This window comes from Mauremys mutica, chromosome 13 (assembly GCF_020497125.1).
Source record: "Mauremys mutica isolate MM-2020 ecotype Southern chromosome 13, ASM2049712v1, whole genome shotgun sequence".
Lineage (NCBI taxonomy): Eukaryota > Metazoa > Chordata > Testudines > Geoemydidae > Mauremys > Mauremys mutica.
The window spans coordinates 26,434,716-26,451,330 of NC_059084.1; the positions used below are offsets into that span (position 1 = coordinate 26,434,716).

Here is a 16,615-nt window from a genome sequence, read left to right on the forward strand (position 1 = left end):
GGTTCTTTGTATTTGCCTTCTGGTTTCTGAACCTTTAGGTGGCTTTTGATTCATTCACTCAAGGTTTTCTCTGCAACCCAGGGGCCTACAGACTTACCTTTTTAAAAAAAAATGCAAGATGAGAGTCTCACCTACTCATATGCCTCCAGGAGGTGGGACTTTAAGAAGAACCCCATATGTCATGAGCTTCTCAATAAAATCATGAATTAGCAACACTTGCTTAGAGACCACTTGTAACCATTGCTGGTTGGCATAAGTTAGAGCAGCACTTAGCCTGTTCTAACCTGTTGGGGTGGGGGCCAGTGCAGATGTGCCATGAGATCCAGAGAGCTGTAACTCGTTCCTGGATGGCTCCTCACTCGTTCCTGGATGGCTGCACTGAGTGGATCTCTATATGGAACAGAATCAGGGTCTTACAGACAAAACATCCTCAAATCCAGAAGAGCTTTGTTCAACCCAACAGACTATGCCTCATTCCAGGCATAGCAAACCCATTGACAGAGATGAAACAGGAAAGAGTGAATCCAGAAACACCAGCTGGGGCCCAGTGGTCCTGAAAAGGTGAGAGAGAAGACAGCAGAGGTGGAGTAATTTCCCTTTTTTTATTATACAGGATTTTATATACAAGGCCACCTTCTTCCCACATATCAGCATCATGGTCAGTTCATAGCAAAAATTGCAGCTCATCTCTCAAAGCCTAGACAACAATGCTACAATGGCTCGGCACAGCACAATGGACAAACAAATGGTACTGGAACTGAAACATGGAAGGAAGAGGAGAAGGAAAAGAAAAGAATGTTCGTCCCTTTTATCCCTCATGATTATTTCCAACGAAGAAATGCAAGTAAAACATTGTGCTTCAAAAGCCATGCTTATGAGCAGGCCAGGCTCTTTTGGAGAGGGAAGCATGGCCCCATGGCTTGCTTTCCACTCTGTCTCCCTCCTAAAGACTCTGTGCGAGGCCTGGATTTGAGTGCTGGAGCAGAAGCCAGGAGGCTGCTGGGAAACTGTTCAAGCAGCTCTCTGTGGTTCTGCTTTGTTTCATCCTGTTTCTTGGAGTCTGGTCAAGGAGAAGACTTGGGCGGCACTCGCGGGGGGGTGGGGTTGGTGGGGCCTCCAGTTGGTGTGGCAGTGTGGACTGAGTCTCAGCCCCATCAACCGCTGAAGCCAGAGACTAAGGATAGGCCCAATAAGGAGGGAATCTGACCACGCAACAGATGGAAAAGTGGGGGGTCCTTTTACAGACTTTCCTTTGAAGAAACCACCCATGTCTGCTGCTGACCTTTGTCTTCTGGGCTGTGAGCGGGCTAAGGGCAGTGTGAATTCGGGGTGGGGAGGAAAGCAGATGCTCTAATTCCCTCAGGCCCAGCATGCCGGACACTAACTCTCACAAGTCTTTTACGCTCAGGCGAGTTACTGCATCCCCCAGCCCCATTGCAATACACAGCGATGTGGAGAGCAGCCTGCGGGGTCTGGTGCAGGGACCAACTCATCCCGCCCGCACCACCTCCCAGCCAGACCTTGAAGGCCCAAAAGGGGGCTGGCGCGAAGGATTGTGCGTGACCATGCTGCTACCAGGGATTGAGTCGCTTGCCGAACCATGCGTGGGTGCTGGGCCGGAGAAGAGGTGGCATCGCACCCCTCAGCCTGAACTGTTTGATTGTCCAATAAAAGGGTCTCACACTAGCAAGCAACCTGGGTCCACTTTCACCCACACCCCCTTAGTCCACAGTGATTGTTTGCCTGTTTACCCTTCAGTTACGCATTGTCAGTCGGATGGCTAAGAAACCAGACCTCTGAAGACTAAAGGTGCTTTGTTTCGGCTGCTCTGGCTCACTTATTCTCCTGTCGATGGCTTCCTTCTCTCTCTTCGTGCTGACATGCTGGTCCAAGGAGCCCAGCGCGCAACAAGAGGCATGCTACCGATTCCCTTACACTCGGAGGTGACTGTGCATCCAAGGTGGCTCATGGGATGAAAAGGACTCAGAACGAGGTGATCGGTCTGGGGAGGAAAGGTGTCTCTCTGCCCCATTCATGAACAGGATCTATGTGTGAAACTACAAATTGTCCAGACCAACATACTCATTTCCCCAATTAACAAACACGCCGGCCCCTTCTGCCTCAGGAACTAAATTATTTATTGGATTACGACTAGCTATCTCTTCCCGCCCCTAAGGACAGCTCTAAAATGTCCCCGATTCATTTTATAATACAACCTCCATCCCAGAGTGTGGTCAGTGACGGTCATGGAGCATGTGTTTGTCCACTGCCCAGGCCGGCAGCAGGGCTCTGAGGAGCAGGGATCCACTTGGATGACTGGTTTTCATTTTTGCTTTACAGATGGGTTGAAGATGTCAGTCCATGTTTCTCCTTTGGCATGCCAGGCAGAGATGACAGCAGCCCTGCATTTTATGCTTGTCCGGCTCAACATGCCAGTCCAGGATATAACCTCGTGCTCTCCTCACACTAATGTTCATCGCTGTTCCGAACGTGCTACTAGGAGAGAGGAGGGAGAAAAACAGGAGTGTCACTCTCCTTTTGATTGAGGAGATGCACTTAGGGGTCAATCCAGAGCCCAGCTGAGCAGCCAGGCTCGGTGCTGGGAAAATGCACGGGGTTTGTGGGGAGACACATCTTCCAAAGCAGCTAAGATACATAAGGGGGAAACGTTTCCCCCGAATCCAGCATGCAACCCTTGGAGATTTGAGAGCTGCACTGGCTGTACCTGGTTACTGCAGGCTGGCATCCTCCACATCGGTGTAATGGCTTTTCTCCTGGCGGGAGGGAAAAGGCAACAAGAAACAGAAACAGGAAATCAACATTAGCCCCTCCTCCTGGGCTGTTCCAGGATGATTAGCTCAGACCATGGTGGAAGAGATGGAGGACGGGGAAGATGTAAAATCATCCAGGAACATGGATGGAATATATAATGTAGCTGGGAGCAGCAACAGAGAGGGTCCCTAGCATGGATATTCACGCACAGCACTGAAAGCACACAGGGAACATAACAAAAGGCCAAATCCTACAAGTGGTTACTTGTTGTTTATGGCCTCTCAGTCTCTCCTATTGAAGCTGTTGCATTCTGGGTAAATAATTAGAGTCATTGGAGCAGGGGGACTGGATCCTGGGGCTCCTACCACCTCGGGGAGGGCTCTGACCACAGATCTCGCTCTCTCGGGGTGGTGGGAGCTTTTCAGGGCGATGCTGTGTTTGTTACGTGCTGTGCACACTAACTGGGCTTCTGCTAGTCTGTGTTTATTTCTGTTTTGTTACTTGCCGTTTCATTGTTTTAGGGGTGTTGTTGGGTCCCCCCCTTCTCCTTGGGCATGGTGGGGGGTTCAGATCAGGTTCAGGGGATCGGCTTCAGATGGGTTTAGTGGTTTGACCTGCAAGCACTGGGTTTGGTGTGCACCTGCTGTCTCTTGCACTGGGGAGTGTGTGTTGCTGAGTGTAGGTGAGGTTATTGGCTGTGGTAATATAAAAAATGCCTCTTGAATGAAAAAATCTGTAGCGATTTTCCTGGCCGAGGAGCAGTTTGTGAATCATTTGGTACCGGCAGGACTCCGGGTCAAAGAATCTTTTGTTCAAGTTTTTCCCTTGTTTACTCCTGTAATGTCCCCCCTTCCTTCACAGTGAGACACTAGTGTCTGATCTCTCCCATTATGGGATGGGAGTTTCTCCTGTTAGTATGCAAGAACCCAGATGTGAAATATGTTATGTCATTCCGGCACTAGGTTTAGGTGGTTCTAAACAGCCCTGAACCTGGTTTTAAAGCACCACATAGATGGTGTTTCCTGTGTGGTGATGCTGGTCATTTGAGGGGTTCCTGTCCATGCATGACTGGCTCGGGGGTTCCTGATTAGAATATGGGACCCCAGGGTAGTGTGGAGGGTGCTGGGACATCAATGGACCTGCATCTGTACTGCCAGATTCCATCCCCCCCACTTGGTGTATGTGGTCTGCTGTTGTCCAGGGAGCAGGGCCAGCTCCAGGCTCCAGCGCAGCAAGCAGGTGCTTGGGGTGGCCAACGGAAAGGGGTGGCACATCCTGCTTTTCGGCGGCAATTTGGTGGCGGGTCGCTGAAGAATGAAGCGGCGGCGGTAGAAGTGCCGATACTTATTGCAGTAGAGAACAGAGGCTCCAGTCAGGATCAAGGCCTCATTGTGCAAGGTGCTGTACACGCACAGGAAGATCCAGTCCCTGCACCTCATGAGCTAACAGTTTAAGATATGTGGCCCATCTGAACTAGGTTTGCATCCATCTGGCTTTCACCCAGACAGTCTTGGTTTTGGCTTCTGTGTCTGGGTGCCATTTAGGGTTGCCAGGTGCCTGGTTTTCGGGGACCTGGCAACCCTAAATGGCACCCAAACCAAAAGTCTGGTTACTGCAGGGGTGGGGGAGACACCAGATCATTAACCCATGCCAGACCCTGTTCAACCAGGGCCGCCTCCTACCTGCAGGCAGGCTCCTTGAGAGGATGCAGCAAGCAATGAGGGGTGCGGGGAGAGGAGCGGGTGATGGGGGCCAGGCCTTGGGGGAAGAGGTGAAGCGTCTGGGGGGAGAGGTGGCGAAGGGGGTCCGGGAGGTTAAAGAGAAGAGGCAGAGCAGGGGCAGTGCCTGAGGGGTCCAGTTACCAGAAATTAGAAAGGTGGCAACCCTATAAATCAGAACAGAGGGTGAATAACTTTTTTAGGTATGAGAGACTTCTGGGAAAAAATAATAAAAGGCCCCAGTCTTCAGGGACACCAACAGATGAGGGCTGTTCTGGTTAAAGTGGTGTGAATACCTGTTTTTTTGGTTCACGGGCTGTTTAAAAAAAAATTTTTTTTTAAATTGTTTGTTTTGGGCTGACCCAAAATATTTTTTTAATAATAATAAGTTTTTTGAAATTTTTGGAAAACCAAAAAGAAAAATTATTTGTTTGAGGTCGAAGGCAACGTTATATTCAACATGAAACAGAATGCTTTGCTTCATTTTCCACCTTTTTTAAACTATACCATTTTTTAAAAGGAGTCCATTTCTGAACAAAAAGTCATTTTGCACTGAAAAATTGAAACATTTTGATTTTTTTTTCAGAATTTTTTTAGGCTTTTTTTCAACCAAAACAATTTGTCGAAATCCACATGAATTCATGAAATATTTCAGTTGACCTGAATCTGCATGTTCAGCAAAAAAAAGTTTCAGACGAAAAATTTCACCTGGCTCTAGTTCTGATGTTTGTAAGTCAGGGGATACATGGAACATACGGAGCCAAAAAACCCATTGGAAGTTATTCCAGAAATCTTCAAACACTGTAAGGTAGGAATCAAAATATCTTGAAAATGACTTTTGTGATTTTCCTTAAAGTTTGTGAGAAAGTGCCACCTGGTGGTAAGATGCAGCCTGACAAGCGGCAGGGCCTTTGAGAACTTTTTCATCAAGTTAGAGGACTGTGTGTGTTCATTATCAGGGTCTTGCTTTATCCTTAATTTGGGGAAAACAACTGAGCTTTCTCTAATTATAATATGCATTGCAAAAGCTCCTGTCATGGTAGTATCTAAGTAGGGTATTGATCTCGCAAAGCACTTAAGCATGTGCTTAACTATAAGCATGTGAATAGCCCAGTTGGCTTCAATGGGAGTAGTCACAACCCCAGATCCATACAGCATAGCATTAAACATGTACTTCATGTTAAGCACGTGTTTCAGTCCCACTGAAGTCAATGGAACTTAAACACATGTAAAGTTAAGCACGTGCTTAAGTGCTGCCTTTAGTTGGGATGGGCATGTGTGTGCTTCAGTGCTTTCCTGAATCAGAGCCTACATGCTTAAAGTTAAGCATGTGTCAGTGTTTTGCTGGGTTGAGGCCCAAGACCTGTGCTGAGAAACAGCTGCCAAAATTCCCCAGAGGTAGCCACATTTCAGTGGTGGGTGAAGGGGCTGCTTCTACAGACTTTGCAACCTGCTTTGGGAATTTGGGCTCGGTCTGGATGATGCAAATGCAAATCATTATTAACGTGGTGCTGTAATGACGTATCTGTGCTACACCTTCCAACACATCTCAGAATCATTTTTTACGGAGCAAAGCAATTTGTACAAACCAGGGATTAATTGCTACAAAAGCACAAATAAACATGGCCTGCATGTTCAAGGCTAGCCATTTTTCTTCAGCATCTCTGCGTACAGCAATTAATGTAACGCTTTTCCATCATGGAGGAAGGGCTGGGGTAGGGGAATACAGCTGCAAACAATCACAGCATTAAAGATAGTGATTTATTTTTAAGAAGGAAAAATGACTTTTTCCAGTGGTTTTAATAAGCACCAGTAAAATTAGAGCAGGTTGATTAATGCCCTTAGCAGGGCGGGGGCACCTCTCCCATTGCTGCTTACCAGTTCGTCTTCACAGTCATCTCGCGTGAGTCCCTCCTCTTCTCCCTCCTCCCCGTTCAGCGGCTCCTCCGTGGTGATTTCTGCCTCTGATGCTGTGTCGTCCTGGGAGATCTCGCTTTTGTTCCCATCTGCCTTCTTTCGTACCTCTGAGAGACAGGAGCCGGGGCAGCAAGGTCAGGGGGATGCAAAGGAAATGGAGGAGAATAGTCCGATGGGCGTCAGATATACAGAGCCCACGAGGAGCTATTTTATAAACAATGGGTCTGCGTCTCTTCCCACACTGGGATAACTCCGCTCACTCGGGTGCGTGTGTGTGTGTGTGTGAGGGGAGAACTGGATCCAGTGACTCAGCTCTGACCTTCAGCAACCATTTCCACAAATGAGGATGGGGGTCCCATTCAATCTTCAGTGGTGATTTTGTGGGATGGATGCCTGTCCACTGAGACCCACCCTATAGCTCCTCACAACTGTCAGTCATTACACTACCAGCCTGGGCTGGATTTGAACCAGCAAAATAGAAGGATAGCAGGCTCCATGTCCTCTTAGCTAATCTGTGAATCACCCAGCTCCACAGCTGTGGATGTTTTGAGCATTATCCCCCGTTTTCCATGATCCATGGGAATCAGAGCAGGAGTCGTCTACATTCCAGTAGCTCAGGCTGAGCTACTAAGGGCCTGTTTTCCAACACCATCAACATGCTCCTGAAGTTTGTACACTTAAATTCACCCTCTGCACCACCCAAGTCCTCATATAGGGTTTAAGAAGCGGTGACTAGCCCATGCGCTTGACCTCTGCATAGGGGAGAATTCCATGCCTTAGTGCTTTAACTTTGAAAAATATAATACAGTAAACCAGTCGAGTAAAACAACTCTCCCTCCCAGAGCTGGAATCGCCATGCCCTGTCCTGGGAGGAATACAAATCGACTAAGGCACTGCAGCCTGGGCGTTTATACCGCACGCTGACCGTCAGGGTGTTTACCAGCCGCCCGGGTTGTATCATCAGTTTTAGGATTTGGAATCTTACCCCTTGGGCGAAGAAGTTGGCTGTCTCTGCTGCTAACTCTGATGGTGAAATCGATTAGTGCCTATGGCGGGCAGCATGTTTCCCCTAGACTGGGGCCCTGACTCAGATGCCTGCTTGACTTGACTTGTCCCTTGAAAGTCAATGGGGCTATTTGCAGTGCGTAGGGTTAACCCCAGTGTAAGTCTTTGCAGGACTGGGGCCTGAATTGTTAAAAGTACAAGCAAGCGAGATCAGAGTGCTTAGATGCACATTGACTCTGCCTCAAGCTAAACCAACTCAGCAGAGCCAGCTCTAGGGGTGAGCAGGGCTGTTGCACTGGGCACCAACTTCCAGGGGGCGCTGTTGTGCTGTGCCTTTTTTTTTTTTTTGGTCTGCTCTAATTGGCCAGCCTTTTTCATTGTTATTTTTCTCAGCTGATTGGCCAGCTGTGGGGTTTGTTGGGTGGTTTGTTTTGGTTTTGTTTTCAGCTCGGCCACTGTGGGGTGGTGGCGGTGAAAACATTTTCCAACCTGGCCAGCAATATGACTCAAGTCACTCTTGAGAGCCAGGTCAAGGTTACTGGGCATGCATACCCAAACCTTTGCCAACCCTCCAGGATTGCCCTGGAGTCTCCAGGAATTAAAGATTAATTTTTAATTAAAGATTATGTCATGTGATGAAACCTCCCAGAATACATTCAACCAAAATTGGCAACCCTAAATGCCAACCCAGCTGGGAGGGTTAGCAGGGACTGGAGGCATAGGATCATTTAGAAATGAAATTTGAAAGGATGACTCAGCATTGCCAATTCTCACAATTTTATCACAAGTCTCATGATACTTGAAGCCCCAGCTCCTGGAATCATGTGACAATGAGCTAGATTGTCAAAGGTGTTTAGACATCTAACAATGCAATGGCGTCTAGCAGGATTTTTAAAAGCGCCCATACTTTAAAAGGCATTTAGCCACCTCTCTGTATCTTTAGGCACCTAAATGCCTCTTAATATTTGGCCGTGTGTGAGTATCTCAGTTTTCTTTTAAAGTGGAAAGTTTGTTTCTAGCCATCTTGGTTGCACAGAAAAGCTTGAAAACATGACACTAGTGTATCCCCAGGGCTCAGAAACCAGAAAACTAGGAACTCCCGCCCCCCAATTCATTATTTTTGAAATTTCCTGATTTAAAAGTCAAGCTCATGATTTCTGGGGACCTGACATGCTTTCTGAAACTCTTGGGGTTGGCAGTGCTGGATTTCAGAATCAAGATTTACCACGTTTTGTTGTGATTTTTAAGGGGGTCCAGATTTGTGGATGTGGGGGGAAACATACCATTTCTTTTTTTCCTTCCTTTTTTGCTTGAAATAGGACAACTTTTGAGTGAGCATGGATTGAGTCTTCAATCAAACATGGTTCAGTTCTGAAGCATAAATCCCACAAAGTTGTGGATTTCAATTTCAGGCAAAACTGAATGTACACCAGAAACATGCAAAAACATTGTGTGCGACAATTTCAACCATTTAGCAGAAATATGGATTTAAACTCCTCCGGGCAGGCACCTCATCTCCATTTTGGTCTGTAGGGTACCCAACATGCTCTAGGTGCTATATAAACACACAAGAACAGCATGTTGGAAAGTGGTAATAATTTAAAGTAACAGCCAGTACAAGAATATAGGCCTCAAGCGCCCCAAAAATGGCCTGCAAAGTCGAAATAACTGGCTTTGAAATGGGCTGCTCTGCGTTTGAGTTCCTTGCCCTCTCTCAGTGCCATTATGTGCAGTTAACTGACCTGTGGATGATTTCTGTTCTTCAGCAATCTGCTCCAATCTGCCCAGAAGAGCATCAATGTTGGATTTGATCTGTGTCAGCTCGGTTTTGATTGTCTGCAGCTCATTGCATTTCACTTCAGAGAAGAGAGGGAGAAAGACAGGCTTTATTCCACGTTGTTATTTTACATATTAGCATTTGATTGTTGTTTTTTTTTAAAAAGGATTTAGGATTAGTCACAAAACCTTCAGCCCTAACAGAGCTTGGCAGCCACAGCAACAAGGTGGGAATCAAGGGGGGGAATACAACCAGGGATAATCTGGTGTCAACTCGGGAACTGTTCTGTGTCACTGAAGAGATGGGGTGGGGACTGCTTAAATGGGACATACTAGGAAATGAGATGGATGTAACTGGGGCAGCCAGCAATGCACTCCCAACAGGGGTTAGAGCTGGAGGCTGTTGTAACTGTCTAAATATTATGCACACACGTAAACCCATTGCACAGAAATCCTGGGGCCGGGTGGAACGCCGGGGGCCCTTTCCAAGAAACACAGACTACTGACAAGTGGGACAGGTCGAGACTTTTGGGAAAAGCCCATCACCCCTTTGCTGTCCCAGCAGTAACCCGCTCCCTCCTCCTCTGGCCTGCCTTCCTGACGTGCTTCACTGCCTGCTGTAAGTTACTGACCATGCTCTTGGGCGACGTGGTACCAACAACAAGGAGGAGACAGGAGGTTAAGTTGTGGCCTGGGTGGAACCACCGTTGTGAGGCTCAAACAGTTCCTGGCTAGCAGCTCTCTCCTCAGTCTCCATGTTACACTCCCCATTCCCAGCCACTAGCCAGCAGCACAGTAACTTTCCTTTCTCTGAACAAATTACTGTGTCCCATTCCTGCGCATAGAGCTTTGATCGCTTGGGCCAGCAGAGTCTGGGAGCAGGGCTGCTGCTGTCCATACCAGAACTCACAGGAGCCAGCGCAGACCTGCAAGTCCACATTCCGGGACAATTACAAAGTCCCAAACTGACTTTGGATGTTGGATCTGTCTATGCAGACCCTGCGTTGGCATGTGCCAATGGGCATATGTGTGAGCAACTGGGCAGCTGTGCACCCCAACGGGAGAGGTGCACAGCTACCGAAATGGCATACACAAATGCACTGCCAGCAAATCTGGAGGGTGTAACAGATGCAGTTGCACATTTAGTACGTCTATTTTAGGCAGAGCCGTTGAAATCCAGCCTGCATCTTCACCCCTTCCCTTTGGAGACCAGTGAGAAGGCTTGGGCTGATTATGACAGGACCCACTTGCTGCCAGTCATCTTAGGGCAGGGAGAGGCCCAGGACCCATATGCTGGTGCCCCTGGAGCAGGTATCTGGAGGGTCACATTTTGTACCTTTCCTAACTTGTAGCAATGTCTGCTCCCCTGATTTTGGTTTATTTCACCCAAACCTGTCAGCAGGTGGCTGTGCTATTCCTAACCGGGACGGGTAATCACGGTATCTTGGCCTTACCCACAGACCCCAGGTGCATGGTCATTTCAGCATGTATACATTTACCATAGCTCCTTGTAATCCTTTGGGTGAAATCCTGGTCCCACTGAAGTCATGGGAACCACTGACTCCCAGGATTTCACCCTTTGTACAACACAGAACCTTGCTAGCTTCTCTTAATTCGCCTCTTATCAACTACTGACTGTATATCGGTGAGTGAAAGTGAAACAATAGGATTTAAAAGAAAGGAAGGTCAGCGCATCCCTGGGTATTCGTCCTTGGTTTGTTTGCCAAATCAGCGGAACATTAATTATTTAGAAGACTTCACAGTATATGTTGCACAGTATATTGTGTAAAGGTCTTAGACTATTGAGGCCTCATTATAGATCTGTGCCAATGAGTCTGGGTTGAGAGGTGGGGTGAGACTGACTTTATGAGTGTGAGTGATGGGTTATGCAAAATAGCCAAGTGTGAATAAGGGCTTGCCTGGATACACACTGCATTTCACCCAGAGATCTTGCAGCTCCTTACAAAGTAGGTTGGTGTCATTATCCCCATATTACAGATGGGGAAACCGAGGCACAGGCAAGGGAAACTGACTTGCCCAAGGTCACGCAATAGGCCAGTGGTAGAATTAAGAACAGAACCCAGTTCTTCTGCCCTGATCTCAGTAATAAGCAATATTGCTGCCTTATCGTTCCCAGCCACCCGCTCCCTATTATTGCAGGTGCCGTTATATGTGAGCAGGTACAGCTCGTTGTTACTGGTGATCTGAACCAAAGATCCATTTGGTCATTCTGAATATTAGGTTTACGTATTTTTATATTTTATTTTAATCGATGGTAATTTGTCCCTGGGCTCCTGACAAATGACCAATATGAGCCTTGCTCTTCCAAAGAATGAGCATGCTGCTCTGAATTCCGGATCAGCTCTGGGTGTATTTACTTAGTGTAATTAAGGAGGAAGCACAATCTAATGGGTAGAGCATGGGACTGAGAGGTAGGACACCCGGGTTCTATTCCCAGCTCTATCAGTGACTTGTCCAATGACTTAGGGCAAGTTGCTTTCCAGCTCCATGCCTCAGTTTCGACATCTGTAGCATGGGGATAATAACATTCACCTGTCTCACAAGGGGGCTGTGAGGCTTAATTGATCAGAGCTTGGGAAACGCTTGGAGTTTCTCAGTGGGGCAGCATTTTATAATCTACTGTGCCTGTTTTAGTGCATTCAGTGATTGGGATATACAGGTGATTTGATGGGATGTTTGCACCTTGTCCCTTGTATTGTACATAATACTCACATTTTAATTTGGCAGAGCTGTTTGCAATGGCAGCCGATCTGGCGAAAAGTTTGACGGGGAGCGTTGCTTTTACACGTCGGACTAAGGGGATGGTCACCCGGGGACGCTTCACAGGAACCACCCTGGGGACAGGAGAGACCCGGCCTCGATACTCGAAAAGCCTGTGTGTCAAAACAGGTTACAGTCAGCAAACAGTGGAGTGAAAGCCACACTTTCAGCATGAAACGGGACTTGGGAGATAGGTTAGCAAGAGCCACAAAGGGGAATGGTACAGAATCATGCCGCTAGAGGTTGCTGCCGCTACACACAAACGAACAGCCGCTGCATGACACCATGAGTAGTGAGAGAAGGTGGGGGAGGTGATATCTTTTATTAGACAGACTTGTGTTGGTGAGAGAGAGAGAAGCTTTCGAGCTTACACAGAGCTCTTCTTGTCTCTCTCACCCACAGAAGCTGGTCCAATAGAAGGTATTACCTCACCCACCTTGTCTCTCTAGTACCCTGGGATGAACACGGCTACACCACCACTGCAAACACTCTGCTTAGTGACAGAAAGGAGCCAGGACTCCGGCATACAGTTTGACTGTACATGTTTCAGCCCTTATGCTGGCAGTTTCTCTGCATGCTGAGATCACTCTCGCTAACTGCAGTGGTCTGTTATTTACTGTGTTTTGTTAACCTGCCCCTGAAGGTTTTTGTTCTCCGAAATAATTGAGGGGTTAGGACCCTTTAAGGGCTGAGGTGCACTTACAGGGGAAGGATCTTTGGTTCCTCTCCCCCTTTCCATTCTTCCCCTTCTCCTTCCACTGCAGTTCTTCGCCCCTCCCCCCAACCTCCCGGCCATCCCTATTTATACCCTGTGTTGCAGGGAGCTGGCAGACGGAGGGGGCAAGTGACCTTTGAGATTGTCCATGGCACGGCCTGGCCTCTGCCATTGTGAGATTTGACACGAGCAGAGGGGATGCGATGACATTTATCAAGGCTACATCCAGACAGGTGGATGCCCTGTTCCCTCCTCTCTGCCTCCAAACCATTCCCCTCCGGCCAAATGGCATCTTTTCAACATGAGTAGCCACTAGCTTCGGCAGCGCTGAGCAGGCCAAGGATACCAGGAATCCCCAAGGCCCGGTGGGGGAATGGCAACCTGAGAGGCAGTGCGAGGGGGGAGGGGAAGGCAGGCAGCTGAGGAAGGAGAGGAAGGCTGGACAGCAGCCCGGGCATAGCCACAGAGCCCACTATGTAGAAACTCAACGGATCTGTTTAGGAGTCCTAGCTGCTTCCTTTACTGACACAAACAGGTGTTTGCTCCTTGGTGTCCCTGCAGAACCAATGCAGCTCCAGCAGAGCAAGCTGGGTCTGCCCTGCTCTGTGTGGTGGTGGGCAAAAGTGTTTGTTCATTTCTGATCCCAGAATCTTTATTCCCGAGAGGGGGTTCAGCTTCACGGCTGAGGGTGAGACTCCCTCCCTGCCCGTGCAGACAGACAGCGCAAGGCCTAGGCGCTGCTGATGGTGAACGTTACACACCTTTCTGGAAATCACAGAGAGTAACAGAGGGACCCAAAAAACCAAAGGCCCAGACTCAGCTCGGCTTCGTTTACATTGCTGCTGAAGGGTTCCTGAATAACGTAGCTGAATTCGAACTACCCTAGTTCGACTTACTTACCGTCCAGACGCCGCGGAAGCGAACTCCGCGGCTCCAGGGTCGACTCCGGCAACTCCTCCTGCCGCGGTGGAGTACCGGAGTTCGAACTAGCGCTTCCGGGGTTCGAACTATCGCGTCTAGATCAGACGCGATAGTTCGAACTCCGAGCAGTCGAACTCGCCGCGTCGACCGTCCCGGTAAGTGTAAACGTACCCTAAGTGGTTCCTAGGCCTTGTGCTGTCTCTGCACAGGGGGGACATCACCCCAGGGTTGCCATTTAGAAAAACACACCCTCACACCTGTCTGCTGAGCCGCTTTGCACTCCAAGACACAGAGGGACTGATCCTGTGAGGACCTGGGGGCATGAATGAAGTCAGTGGAAGTTGCGGGGGCACTCATGGCCGAGCAGCAGTCCCTGCCTGAGGACAGCAGCACATTAAAAGCTACAGACCTGAGACAGGGACATATTTTGGTCTGTTTGTCCCTCCCTCACTGAGTTCCAGAGTGGAGTATGATAGTCACCCCTTTCCACCTTCCCATCCAACGCCCCTCTTGTGTGGTATTTATCCACATATCATCCCCCACCATTCCCAAGTATGGGTTGACTTGACCCAGCTCAGAACCATCTAGCTCAGTCTGGTCCAGGAAGGAAACATGGAGGTGGCTCCTTCTCTCACCTCTTCCCTGCTCCTTCTACTTATCTAGCATGGTCACCTCCCAGTCTCACCCCACTTGGTGGCTCTCCTGTACTTCCCCTGCGGGTTCCAGACCTCATCTGAAAACTCCTCTTTTCGCCCACTGCCTCGCCTTTGAAAAGTCTCTCCCCCCCAGCTGTGCTGTTCTTTATTCTACTCTGCACAGCGTTTTGGGCTGTGGCTCATGGAGAAGCATACACAGAATACAGCACTGCTGCCATATCGCTCCTCTGCTCACCTGTCGTAGAAGTCATCTCTGTAGTAGTCATAGTCAAAGTCATATCCACTGTAGAGACAAGAAGACGGAAAGCTCTGATTAATTAGCATTGTTACTATCACTATTGTAATTAATCTGTTCATGCTGCCCAATGACCTCAAATGAAACATTTTATGTAGTTAAAAATCCCAACCCTTTAGCTTCATCATAGTCTAGAGCTGTGTTTTACAAGTGTGAATGTAACCAATCATCTGTCACAGTGGGCCGGTTCTGGAGCATTGGAGGATTGGGCCAAAAGAAATATGATGAGGTTCAACAAGGACAAGTGCAGAGTCCTGCACTCAGGATGGAAGAATCCCATGCACTGCTACAGACTAGGGACTGAATGGCTGGGCAGCAGTTCTGCAGAAAAGGACCTAGGGGTTACGGTGGACGAAAAGCTGAATATGAGTCAACAGTGTGCCCTTGTTGCCAAGAAGGCTAATGGCATTTTGGGTTGTATAAGTAGGGGCATTTCCAGCAGATCGAGGGATGTGATCATTTCCCTCTATTCAGCACTGGTGAGGCCTCATTTGGAGTACTGTGTCCAGTTTTGGGTCCCACACTACAAGAAGGATGTGGATAAATTGGAGAGAGTCCAGCGGAGGGCAACAAAAATGATTAGGGGGCTGGAGCACATGACTTACGAGGAGAGGCTGAGGGAACTGGGATTGTTTAGTCTGCAGAAGAGAAGAATGAGGGGGATTTGATAGCTGCTTTCAACTACCTGAAAGGGGGTTCCAAAGAGGATGGATCTAGACTGTTCTCAGTGGTAGAAGATGACAGAACAAGGAGTAATGGTCTCAAGTTGCAGAGGGGGAGGTTTAGGTTGGACATTAGGAACAACTTTTTCACTAGTAGGGTGGTGAAGCACTGGAATGGGTTACCTAGGGAGGTGGTGGAATCTCCTTCCTTAGAGGTTTTTAAGGTCAGGCTTGACAAAGCCCTGGCTGGGATGATTTAGTTGGGTTTGGTCCTGCAGGGGGTTGGACTGGATGACCTCCTGAGGTCCCTTCCAACCCTGAGATTCTATGATTCTATGAACACAGGTTCTGCCAGATTGGATCAGACTTGGGCTCCATAAAGCCCAGTTCTTGGCTCTGACTGTGACCAGCACCAGTTGCTTCATATAAAGGTTTAAGAACCCCACAATAGGCAGGCAGTTGTGGGATAATCTACCCCCATGAAGGGCTCCTCCTAATTCCTACCAGTTAGACTGGGTTAAATCCTGAAATGTGATGTTTTTATCCCCTCCAGAACTGTTTGTCTGCATTCACTGTTGTAACTCTGGATGTTTGTGCTAACCAAATAACCATCTCGTTGAGTTATTTGTCTCAGCTTCATCATATGGCAGCAAGTTCCACAGGCTAATTATGCATTGCATGGAAAAGAATTTCCTTTCATCGGTTTCGAATTTGCCACTTTTCAGTTTCACTGAAGGTCCCGTTGTTCTAGTGAGACAGAGAGAGCAGAAGTTCCCAATCTGCCTGCTCTGTCCTCTTCATTATTCTATATACTTCTATCATGATGCCTCTGACTCATCTCCTGTCAGATAAACAATCCCAGCCTTTTCAATCTCTCTGCATATGAGCTATGAGGAACTGATTCTGCCCTCACTTACATGGGTGTAAGTCAGAGGTGACGCTATTAAAGTCATTGGAGTTACCCCAGCGTAAAATGGGTGCAAGTGAGCTCTGAATCAGGTTCAGCATTCGCTGGTGGGTTAACTTCTCCCAGATCAGAAGGATCTGGGTCAGCACAGCCTGGTCTGGGAAAGAAATATGTAGGTTGTGCCGTCTGCTTATCTAGCCTCTCTTTCTCATCTCAGGTTCTCCCCAGCTGGTGCAATAGCCTCCTCCTGCACAGCCCCTCCCTTCTAGGGCTCGCTCTGAGTAACCCCCTCTTAGGAGCTCAAGCCAGTTTTCCACTGGCTTTGTGTTTAGTCTCCCCCTTTGCGTCCGCTGCTCTGTGCAGACCTCCCTGCTCTTCTGCCTAAGAGATTATGTACCCTCTCTCAAGCTGCTCCTGGTGGCTCCGGCATCTCTCTCCAGGCCTGCACTTTACTGCACAGCTGCCCTTTGCCATGTTTAGCCTTAACATG

The 16,615-nt window shown here is 48.3% G+C and overlaps 1 protein-coding gene across 4 annotated transcripts in view; it reads right to left on the minus strand.

The window, feature by feature from the left end:
* Positions 1–620: 620 nt before the first annotated feature.
* Positions 621–16,615, minus strand: part of RALY (RALY heterogeneous nuclear ribonucleoprotein) — a 222,734-nt gene continuing 206,739 nt past the window's right edge. For 3 of the 4 annotated variants that reach the window (XM_044984561.1, XM_044984559.1, XM_044984562.1), the window contains 6 exons: positions 14,497–14,544; positions 11,922–12,082; positions 9,155–9,268; positions 6,369–6,514; positions 2,726–2,774; positions 621–2,496 (listed from right to left, as the gene is read on the minus strand). In XM_044984561.1, the coding sequence (XP_044840496.1) occupies positions 2,730–2,774; positions 6,369–6,514; positions 9,155–9,268; positions 11,922–12,082; positions 14,497–14,544 (514 nt within the window). In that variant the 3' untranslated portion in view covers positions 621–2,496; positions 2,726–2,729. The remainder of the gene's footprint in view (positions 2,497–2,725; positions 2,775–6,368; positions 6,515–9,154; positions 9,269–11,921; positions 12,083–14,496; positions 14,545–16,615) is intronic. The other variant, XM_044984560.1, reaches the window with a different exon arrangement.